Source organism: Molossus molossus, unplaced genomic scaffold (assembly GCF_014108415.1).
Source record: "Molossus molossus isolate mMolMol1 unplaced genomic scaffold, mMolMol1.p scaffold_m16_p_20, whole genome shotgun sequence".
Lineage (NCBI taxonomy): Eukaryota > Metazoa > Chordata > Mammalia > Chiroptera > Molossidae > Molossus > Molossus molossus.
In genome coordinates this window covers 21,512,575-21,524,176 of record NW_023425356.1, presented here as the reverse complement: position 1 = coordinate 21,524,176, position 11,602 = coordinate 21,512,575, and the positions used below count along the sequence as shown (strand labels likewise).

The 11,602-nt window shown below is 39.8% G+C and overlaps 1 protein-coding gene across 9 annotated transcripts in view; it reads right to left on the bottom strand.

Annotated features, from left to right (window-relative positions):
* Positions 1-1,269: 1,269 nt before the first annotated feature.
* ARNT (aryl hydrocarbon receptor nuclear translocator) overlaps positions 1,270-11,602 on the bottom strand; it is a 72,962-nt gene continuing 62,629 nt past the window's right edge. For 5 of the 9 annotated variants that reach the window (XM_036272198.1, XM_036272199.1, XM_036272196.1 and 2 more), the window contains 9 exons: positions 11,316-11,467; positions 8,317-8,427; positions 8,088-8,160; positions 7,816-7,939; positions 7,522-7,624; positions 6,991-7,138; positions 4,845-5,007; positions 4,274-4,440; positions 1,271-3,386 (listed from right to left, as the gene is read on the bottom strand). In XM_036272198.1, the coding sequence (XP_036128091.1) occupies positions 3,297-3,386; positions 4,274-4,440; positions 4,845-5,007; positions 6,991-7,138; positions 7,522-7,624; positions 7,816-7,939; positions 8,088-8,160; positions 8,317-8,427; positions 11,316-11,467 (1,131 nt within the window). In that variant the 3' untranslated portion in view covers positions 1,271-3,296. Of the gene's footprint in view, positions 3,387-4,273; positions 4,441-4,844; positions 5,008-6,990; positions 7,139-7,521; positions 7,625-7,815; positions 7,940-8,087; positions 8,161-8,316; positions 8,428-11,315; positions 11,468-11,602 lie in introns of all 9 variants that reach the window. The other 4 variants (XM_036272204.1, XM_036272203.1, XM_036272197.1 and 1 more) reach the window with 2 other exon arrangements.

Sequence of the window (11,602 nt, the reverse complement as noted above, 5' to 3'; positions counted from 1 at the left end):
CCATCTCTCCAACTTTAAATCTTGTTTTTGAATTTGTGTCTGATACATCAGAGATGAGGGACTAAACACAAGAGGCTGGAAGAGAGTGTATTTTTTATAAGCTTGTTGGCTAACCGTTGTCACTGCTTCCCTGCACAGGAATCTCTCCCAGCCTAACATAGTTTTGCTGAAGAAGGGTATGCCCAGAAAGTCCAGATGAAACTAGTTCTAAAAATAACCAAAAACAGCCCTGGCTGGTTTGGCTCAGTGGTAGAGCGTCGGCCTGCGGTCCAGAGACCCAGGTTCGGTTCCTGCTAAGGGCATGTGCCTCGATTGCAGTTTGTCCCCAGCCCTGGTTGGGTCGGGTGGCAACCACTTGTTGTGTCCCTTTCACGTCGATGTTTCTTTCTCTCTACTCTATCTGAACAAAAAATGAAAAAATGTCCCAAAAAAACCCCCAAAAAACAGTATTCTTGTTAATTTATGACAGCACATGAATCAATGCCAAGGCACTGACAAACTCACATGTGACTTCTTTGTTGCTAAAACTCTGATGGTGGGATGAACACTGTCTCATCCCGCCTGATGAACACTATCTGTCTCAATTACTAAAATCCCCAACCCAGGGCCAGTCATATGAGCTGCTCCACATACTTCCCCCAATATCCAAGCATGTGACAGATCATGAGTCTAGTTTAGTCCCTAAGCCACACTCCTGAACTCCATATTCTTCCATAAACAGATGTGGAGGAAGAGGAAAAGAGGGTCCTTGAAACAGAAAGAATAATACATGGGATATAGATTCAGATTCTGGCTAGATTACATACATAGACTCTCAAGGTTTATGCCTATGCATTTTCAGATTTGCAGGTGAACCTAGAGGAAAACCAGGTCCAGGCCTGAATAGTTTAAATTTCCCATCCCTAATTCCTTTCCATCCAGAAGAGGGGGACATACTGGGGAAAGGAATCCAGATGTGTCCAACTGTCTCCAGTCCCAATTCTCCCCTCTCAAAAGGACTTGGGCAATCCCCAACCCCACACCATGGTCAGATGTCCCTGTTGAGTTCACTTGGAATGATTCAGGATCAGGAGGACAACCAAGGAATGCTGAGTGATCAGAGCCCTATGATTTCCCATTTCTGAAATTACAGATATGTTGTGCTTTGTGTTTGTATATTTGGAGCTAAAGCTATGGATTCAGTTGTGGAGGGTTGTAGTTTATGAGCTGTGAAGGAATGATGAAGCCGCAATCAAGATGACACAACACAAAGTTTACAAAAGGAAAAATATTTTGTTTTAAAATACCTGCTACATGTCATTATTTATGCCACCGTAAGGCTCAGCACAGACGCCAGCAGTACAGAAATGGCCAACAAGAAAAAACAAAACAATCAAAAATAAAACCCTGAAGGAAAAGCAGAAACAAAACCCCCAGAGTATCTTCTCCCTCCCCTCCACAAAAACCCTATAATAACTATACAATATTATAGTCCTGATCACATTAAAAAACAGGCGATTATTAAAAAACGATTTCATTGGAAACTCAACTTTTTGGTTTCTTAAATTGTGATATAAATATATATGTATACTGTATGTGTGCACATAGAATAAAAAAATAAACTGTCTCCTTTTCCACTCCACTATCTGGCACTAGACTGGAGACAAAAGGGAGGGAAACCCCGTAATGACATTCTTTCAGCCACTCCAAGGCCATCTGTGTTCCTCAGTCCCCTATGGCTACATTTAAAATGTCTTATTAATTCAGTCTTGCACTTACAATACTGGCCTGAGCCAATTGAAAAAAAAAAAAAAGGCTGGTACACATGGCTGTTACCTGAGGAAGGTAAAGAGTGATAGTAACCTGTATCCACATTTATATGGCTATAGTTAATTACTAAGTGACCCTGTTGGGATGGGAGTCCAGGTCCCATCTATCACATGGATTGATTACATTTTGCACTACAAAGCAAAATCCCATCTTAAGGCTGGACAGGGAGCAAAGAGGAAAGAGCTATAGACCTAGAGAGACCTAAATCTCAGTTTCTTTGAAAATGGATGAAAGAGGCTACTTTGCAACAAGGCTTGGCATTTGGTTTAAACTCCACCAGTGAGGGTTTTCACTGGGACTGCTAATCCAAGAAGTTGAGTTTCCATGCAGAAATAACCTCCACAGAACACAGATATGTAATTCTGACAGAAAAATGCAGCATTATCCTTATGGCCAAGTATGGGGTTTCTGAAAGTGTTTATCCTGCCAGCCTATTTCTGTAATGTTTGCAGATCTTCCATATAAGGTGAGAGCACCAGAAGCAGGAATGACCCCGCTTTACCATTAAATGTCTGATGAGAGACCAACCATATCAACAGAAGATGTTATATATTTGCTTACAGCTGCATATTGGCTGGGCACAGATGTAAGTACAGCAAAGACATTTATTTAAATACTCTTTGGCTGCAATACTAAGTAGAAAATACCTGGAAGATTTAACGCCTTAGGACTCTTTGAAAAACACAGAGAAAGACAAAGATAAAATCTGGGACAAATTTTGCATAACTCCCTAATAGGGAGAAAAAAATAAACACAGAAACATACAGAAACACACACTCACTCACTCACACTCTCCTTTCTCACTTCCTCACTCACGTTTCTTTCCAGAGGAACTGTTCACAGGCAGCAGAAAGAACACATTCTCACTTACTAAAGCCCCATATATACCTACCATGTTTCATGGTCCTCAAACATGAGGACCTTACTCCTTTCCCACATCTTCTTTAAAATTTCTTTCCAAAAACAAGCAATAGTACAAGGCAAATAGTGGATGTCAGGTTCTCTAACCTGCCCCGTGACAAATCACAATCACTCTGTACAAATTTCTGGTCAGGAGCTATAAGGAAAGGCATTTTTAACACAAGACCCTTTCTCCTTTCCCACACCTTATTCAGAATTTCTTTTCCAAAACAAGTAATAGTACAAGGCAAATAGTGGATGTCAGGTTCTCTAACCTGCCCCATGACAAATCACAATCACTCTGTACAAATTTCTGGTCAGGAGCTATAAGGAAAGGCATTTTTAACCTCACCCAGCCTCAATTTTTCAAAGGGTCCCCAAAGCCTTGAGGATTCTCTCCATCTTGTCTATAAATTGTGTCAGAAAAGCAGGAGGAGGGCAAGGGAAAGACCAGAAGTGAAAGGGGGTATACATTAGGGGTGAGGGAAGGGAGGGGAGAGGAATTTTTATTGTTTATAAAAAGATTTGTTTTTTTAAAACAAATGGCAGTTTTTCTCCCCCACCCCTTTATCCTCACCCCAACAGTTCTATTCTGAAAAGGAGGGAAACATAGTTAGGTCAGGAAATTCTTCATTGTTGTAGCTGTTGCTCTGGTCTCCCAGCATGGACAGCATCTCCTAATGAGAGAAAAATAAGTTTGGGTCACACACCTTGATCCCTTACATTTATCAAGCTCCCTTCCCAACATTCCCCTGAACCATCATTCCTGGCCCTAAAAAGTTTCTGCTGTGCTGAGTTCTCTTAGTCTTCCTTAGTCCCAGTAACTCTGACTAAATTAGATGACACCCATTTTTCCTAGTCCTTTCTCTGTCTTCCCCTTACAGTTACATGTTTCCCTCTTTTCTAGTCCTCAGTATTTTCAAAAGGGGGGAAAAAATCTGCTTGCTATATGTCATATAACCCTCTTTAGTATATAATGAAGTAGCTCTTATCTTCTTTGTTTTCTACCAAAACCTGTTTTGCCTTCTTTCAACCTGTGTTTGATGTGGCTCAGTTGATTGGGCGTCATCCCATGGACTGGGATGGCTGGTTTGATTCCCAGTCAGGGCACATGCCCAGGTTGCTGGCTCGATCCCCAGTAGGGGGCACGCAGGAGGCAACCAATCAATGTTTCTATCTCTCTCTAAAAAATCAATAAAAACATATTAAAATAAATAAGTAAACTAGCTCTTCCTTTGTCCTGATTATTCCTTTAGTCTTGCAGTCCCCTCAGGACTATGTAAACAGACCTTTATAACTATAATCAGTATGTTTATACGCAACCTCTGTGAAGTGGGGATGTGCTTCTCCTTGAAAGGGCTATAATTACTTTCTTTGACATCTTTGCATGGTGTTGTATTTAAAGGCTGTACATCACACTAAATTCACAATCTTTCCTATTAAAGACAATTATCTTTACATGTCCCTACTGTCTCCTCTCACTGAGACCCTACATGCATGCTTCCTTCTCTATCTCTCCTCCCTGACCCATTCTCTCCCAGTTTCTGATTTTCTAGTCTCTCACCTGGAAGACTTCAGGCTGGCCAGGTTGCTGTGCTGATGGCTGTTGAACATGTTGCTCATTAGAACTTGAACGATGATGAGGCTGCTGGCCCTGCCACTGTGGCCAGACTCCCACACCCTCTGCTGTCCGTGTCTGGAATTGTCCTGCAGTCTGTCCAGTCTCAGGAGCTAGCGAGGAAGAATAAACTTCAATCTACTAATTCCACTGGAGAGGAAAATCTAGCACATAACTACATGTAAGTCATTAATTTTACCTAGAAACCTTCTGCCCTTCTCTCTTCCAATCAAGGTCTCTTCTATTTCAAAGCCCAACCCAAATTATTTTTCTTCTCTAGAAAGCTGTTCCAAAGAGTCCTTTGCTCATTTTAGATTAAATTTGCATATTATTAATTCCATAATAGTTTATATGCTTTTTGTTATATGTATGAAAGTCTTTTTCATGTGGGTAGGTTCAAAATACCAAATACCTTGCATTTCCTCATAATTAGTTCAGTGCACAGCAAACCATTTTAACTACCAAATCCTTTCTCTTTAGTGCTGTGATTTTCCTTTAACCCATGGTCTGAACTCACCAAAGCTGGATCCACGACTGGCGAGAGTAGGGTAAGCAGCAGCACCAGGTGATGCAGTGGAAGCTCCAGGGAGGGACATGGGGCTAAAGGACGATGGAGTCTGAAAGTTGACCACACCAAATTGGGAAGAACGAGTCTTGGCTGAAGCCTGGGTGGACACCTGCTAAAAGAGAGAAAGGAATTGAGGACAATAAATGGAACATTAAGATTACTGCACATATCATTCCTATGAGAGTCAACTCTCTCTTGTCAATCACTGGATTCTTTTGAGCCAAGCTCAGCAATTTCCTACTGTGTATTCCTCCCAATTAAGCCCCATTCTCCCTTGATACTATTTAGGCAGTTGTGAAAAAGTGCAAAAAGAAAAGAACTATGAAATTAACAAAAGTATACATTTAGAGTTGTGAGAATTTAATGAAAATAATTTAAATACAAGCATTTTATAAATTATAAAGTTATATAAAAATTGAGGCATTAATACAATATAGCATACATATATAAAAAACACTTCGCATCATTTTATTTTTCAATCTATATTGCATTCATTTGTTCCTAATGATTTCTATTTTTTTTTTAGTAAGTAGCATTTTTCTCACCATAATAATAATGCAATGCACTGTGGAATATTTGCAAAGTAAAGGAACATTTTTTAAAAATTATTTGTAATTCGCCCTGGCCGGTTTGGCTCAGCGGTTGGAGCGTCGGCCTGCGGTCCTGAGAGACCCGGGTTCGGTTCCCGCTAAGGGCATGTACCTCGGTTGCAGTTTGTCCCCGGCCCTGGTCGGTTGTGCGGGTGGCGGCCACTCGATGTGTCCCTTTCACATCGATGTTTCTCTCTCTCTCTCTGTTCCTCTCTCTCCCTCCCACTCTACCTGAACAAAGAATGGAAAATTGTCCTCGGGTGAGGATTAAAAAAATAAATTAATTAATTAATTAAAAAAAAAAAAAAAAAATTATTTGTAATTCTACCACCAAAGACCCATGATGGATAATTTCTTTCTAGTTTTTATTTTCCTATGCATTTTTTAATACAATTGAGATTACAATACATATAACAATTCTGGAGCCTACTTTGGATTTTGACTTTTTTAGTTTAAAATATTATTATTTATTATTATTAATATATATCACATGTTATATAGTGCACATTATATATGACTATGTTATAAGTATATATTAATGTATGAAAAAATATTAGCTTTACGCTTAACAGATTATATATACACATATAATATATAAGGACTTTCCAACAGTTCTTTTTTTGTATATAGACATCATAATTAATTTTCTCCTTTGTTCCTATATTTTGTAATCCTAACCAAAGTGGAAAAGCCTTAAGAATTTACTTCAGCCCTGGCCGGTTTGGCTCAGCAGTTAGAGCATCAGCCTGCAGTCCGGAGAGACCCGGATTCAGTTCCCGCTAAGGGCGCGTACCTCGGTTGCAGTTTGTCCCCGGCCCTGGTTGGTTGTGCGGTGGCAGCCACTCGATGTGTCCCTTTCACATCAATGTTTCTCTCTCTCTCTGTTCCTCTCTCCCTCCCACTCTACCTGAACAAAAAATGGAAAAATGTCCTCAGGTGAGGATGATAAAAAAAAAAAGCCCTGGCCAGTTTGGCTCAGCGGTTAGAGCGTCGGCCTGCGGTCCTGAGAGACCCGGGTTCGGTTCCCGCTGGGGGCGCGTACCTCGGTTGCAGTTTGTCCGCAGCCCTGGTCGGTTGTGCGGGTGGCAGCCATTCGATGTGTCCCTTTCACGTCGATGTTTCTCTCTCTCTCTCTCTCTGTTCCTCTCTCTCCCCCCCACTCTACCTGAACAAAAAATGGAAAAATGTCCTCGGGTGAGGATAAAAAAAAAAAAAAAAAATTTACTTCAAAACACATCAGAAAATCATATCTGTTCAAGATGTTTTATGGGAGCAATTCTGATTTAAAATGAATATGTAAATACCATAGGCTCTGAGATTTTTGGATTATCCATAGTTGTTAATTATCTAGTTGTGCTCAACAAAGATAAAAATCGGAAGGTAGGTGGTGGGAGTTGACGAAAAGGAGCATAAGATAAACAACAGTTAACTTTACATATAGAAAAAAACCCAACTAACCGAACAAAAAAACAATACACAGGGGACAGACAAATGAGAAACTTTACCTGGGCAGAGAAGCCTGGGCGGGTACTAGGGGTCCAAGTTGGGGCTGCTCCCTGGGTGGGGTTGGAGTGGCGGGAAATCTGGGCCAACATCTGCCCTGCAGAAGCTGATGGCTGGACGATGGTTACAGGAGGGGCCAGACCACTATTTCTAGGTGTGAATAAATAATTAAGGTAAAGAATTAAAAGAATGGGTTTATCACAGAATCTAGGAATCACAGGACAATCTAGTGCTATCCTTAGATTCCCTTGACTTTGATGGGGTTAAGGAAAACTTGGTAACAGAATATGGAAAAGACCAGAGAGACTGACAGTCATACACTAACCAGGACACAAAGAGATGGAACCTAGAACATGGCAACAGGCAAGGTGCAAAGAAACAGGAGGAAGAAAAGCAGCTCGCCTCATCCTAGGCCTTACAAGTTCCACTGCTTGGTCTGAAATAACCAGAGAAAGCTAGGGAAGAATAAAACTTGGATTCAGCAACTGAATCGGTCGGTTGCCCTTCAAGCAGCACACACATATGGGGCTCACCTGAAATTCTCTGCCGGCCGGGGGGTAGGAGGGAATGTGTTGCCCTGGGAGAATAGCTGTTGGGTGGCAGGGACAGTGCTGGAAGAGATGCCTTTACTCTGATCTGCAGACCAAAAGGAGTGGGGGAAGGGCCAGTCAAGGGGCTGTAGTATATTAGTTCAGCAAGTTCCTATTTACTCATGAGGTATTACGATTAAGTGGAAATATATTGGAGGACTACTGATTGGACAGCAGCAGGCCCATCATTAAGTGATCAAAATATAAATTTAAAAGGAGAATGAGTAAGAAACACACCTGCATTGATGTTGGAATAGATTTCTGAAAATCTTGGATCTCTATCCTGGGCAAACAGACCATCTGACTTCTCAAGGGGCTTGTTGTGGTCTGGCCCTGTGGTTGTCACAGGCTGAACAGAAACCTGTGGAATACAATGATAAAAATAACCATGAAAGGTTAACATGACAATTCTTAACCCTAAAATTCATATATACATGTATAGTCTAACTGGCACTAGGAGACATTTTTTTAAGAATATACTCACCATCCCTCTTCAAAGACACACTTACCTGGGAATGATTGTAGCTGGCCAGTCCATCTCTTCCTGGTACCACATCCAATTCTGTTTGCTGTTGCTGCTGCCTATATGTTAAGGCCAATAAGGAGAGAAATAGAAAAAATATATTTTTTAAAAGAATATGGGGAAAAGACTTTTAAAAATAAACAAATAAAAAATAATGGGATGGCAGACAGCCCTGGGCTAGTCACTGCTCAATAAATGATTCTCCCATTTCTCACCTGGATGCCAGCTGCCCTGAGCCCATCTCCAGGGATAAATTAGCTGTGGGACCTAGCTGTGGCCTCTGGATTGTGTTGGAAAGTGTAGGCCGTGGTTCCTGGCTGGAGTTCCTGGGACAATGAAGAGTAGGTAAAATAAAGAAAAAAAATGTATCTGTTTGTACATACAGGTCTATATATTCACCAGTAGGTGGGGTGATCCCTAATAAAGAATCCTCTTTCAAGTACAGTGCTAAAGGTAACCTAGGACCTTAGATTCAACAAATTCTTCACATCATGGACAACAGGTATAAAGAGAAACTATGTCCCATGGCATAAGGGTTCATCCTGTTTCGGTTCTAACTCTTCCTAGGCATTCAGTAACTAGTTGTGTGGCTGTGCATGTGTGTATGTATATATATATGTGTGTATATACACACACATACACACACACACACACATTGTGGTTGTAAAAAGCTTAAGTAAAGAACTGAAATTACTGAAACATTGAAAAGACTATTTCTGGCCCTGGCTGGTTTGGCTCAGCAGTTGGAGCGTCGGACCGAAGGGTTGCAAGTTCAATCCCTGGCCCTGGTTGGGGTTCGTGCAGGAGGCAACCAATCAATATGTCTCTCATATTGTTTTCTCTGCTTCTTTCTCTCTCTCTCTTCCCTCCCTTCCACTCTATCTAGAAAAATTAATGGAAAAAACATCCTTGAGTGAAGATCAACAACAAAAAAAGACTATTTCTGGATAGTGAAATTTTATTCTTTCTCTTATAGTTTTCAATACTTTCTAAATTTTCTATAAAAAATATTTATTTTGGCCTGGCCGGTTTGGCTCAGCGGTTAGAGTGTTGGCCTGCCATCCAGAGAGACCCGGGTTCAGTTCCCGCTAAGGGCACGCTAAGGGCACGTACCTCGGTTGCAGTTTGTGCCCAGCCCTGGTTGGGTTGTGTGGGAAGCAGCCACTTGATATGTCCCTCTCACGTCAATGTTTCTCTCTCTCTCTTCTTCCCACTCTAATCTGAACAAAAATTGGAAAAATGTCTTCGGGTGAGGATAAAAAATATATATATATATATTTTAAATATTTATAATTAATTAAAATTAATTGTGGTGGAAAAAACTCTATGTAAAAATGTAAAAAAACTCTATGTAAAAAAGCCATTATTGCCCTGGCCAGTTTGGCTCAGCGGTTAGAGCGTCAGCCTGCGGTCCAGAGAGACCCGGGTTCAGTTCCCACTAAGGGCATGTACCTCGGTTGCAGTTTGTCCCCGGCCGTGGTTGGTTGTGCGGGTGGCAGCCACTCAATGTGTCTCTTTCGCATCGATGTTTCTCTCTCTCTCTCTCTCTTCCTCTCTCTCCCTCCCACTCTATCTGAAGATAAATGCAAAAATATCCTCAGGTGAGGATAGAAAAAAAAAAAAAAAATCCATTATTTCCAGAAAAAAGTTCTTTAAAAGACTTCAAAATTTAAACAAAATAAAAACACAAAACAATTGTTGTTATATAAAGATGAAAAAAATAAACAAAACTCTACAATGACCATGACCATATATACCTGAGTCCTAAGATAATAAAAATTTCTAAATCCACTCTGTTATACTAAGTTAATTAACAGAGAATTAAACTTGACAAGCCCTAAAAATTGAACTAGAGGACACAGACTCAATGTCATCACCAGGTGTTATCTATACTATTAATTATTTATAAAATCAGATTTTCAAGAGGTGGATTCAAAGTCAATTCTACACAGAGATTAAATAAAAAATAAGTAATTTTACACCTGCTAGGATAGGTACAAAAAAAAACAAAACAGCAAGAATGTGGAGAAACTGGAATCCTCATACATTGCTGACAGGAATGTAAAATGGTAAGCAGCTTTGGAAAACGGTTGGCAGTTCCTCAAAAGATTAAACACAAGAGTTACCATGAGACCCAGCAATTCCACTCCTAGGTATATACTCAAGAGAATAAAAATATCCCCACATAAACTAGTACACAAATGTTCACAGCAGCATTCTTAATAGCCTAGAAGTAGAAACACCTTAATGTCTATCAACTACTGAATGAATAAACAAAATGTGGTATAGTAATACAAAAGAGTATTATTTGGCAATAAAAAGAAATGAAGCACAGATACATGCTATAACATGAATGACCCTTAAAGCATTATACTAAAAGAAAGAGGCCACAAAGGAACCATATATTGTATGATTCCACTTACATGAAATGTCTAGCTAGAATAGGTAAATTTATAGACAGATTAGTTGTTGAATAGGGGCCTGGAGGGTGGTGGCAATGAGTACAGGATTTCTTTTAGGGGGAATGAAAACAGACTGTAATAGTTGCACAACCCTGTGACACATTTTCAAAATATGTACACTTTAAATGGGTAAACTGTATGGCATATGAAATCTATCTCAATAAAACTGTTTTTTGTTTTCACAAAGCTGAAAAAGAAAGAAATCAAAGAATACAGAGAGGAACAGAGACTAACAAAAGAGTAGATGGAGCCATACTCTAAAGCAAACTACGGTCCATTGGCCAAATCCATTCAATTGCCTGTTTTTGTAAATATAACTTTGTTGGAACATAGATATCTTTGTTCACTTTATTTGTCTAGGATTATTTTTATGTTATAACAGCACAGGTGAGTAGTAGCAACTGTACACTCCACAAAGCCTTTAAAATATTTATTATCTGGCCTTTTATAGAAAGAATCTTCAGACATCTACAGAGAAAAACTTTGCCAGACTAGAGCAATAAACTGGTATATAAAACAAAATCCTTTCTAGAGGATTGAAACATAAAATTGAAATACAAACCCTTCACATCTCAGAACCTAGTCTCTAAACTATTTGTTAAAATATTCTATATGGATGAACTACCCAAATTTTAAGATGTTGGAAGATGAAGAACTCCAAACTAATAGTATTTACTACTAGAAAAGAAGGAAGGAAGTAGACTTGGCCCAGGAGAAATACCAACATTGGAAAAGGCTTTTATGGTACATACTTCACATTGGTGTTGGTACAGATGATGTACTCAATTTCATCAGAGTAAGGGTTCTGGAAAGTAAAGGAACTGGTTCTCATCCAGAGCCATTCTCGGTTCTTAGACCGGAACCGGAACATGACAGACAGCACCTGGCCTTTTAATTTCACCACCTGAAAAAGTTTTCATGCTATCAGTGATACCCACAAAAAATTATCTTTAGAAAATTAAAAAATAAAATTTCCACCCTACAATCCTTAGATTCTTGTGTCACTGTCCTTAAAGTATCAGTCTCTTTCGATTTTACT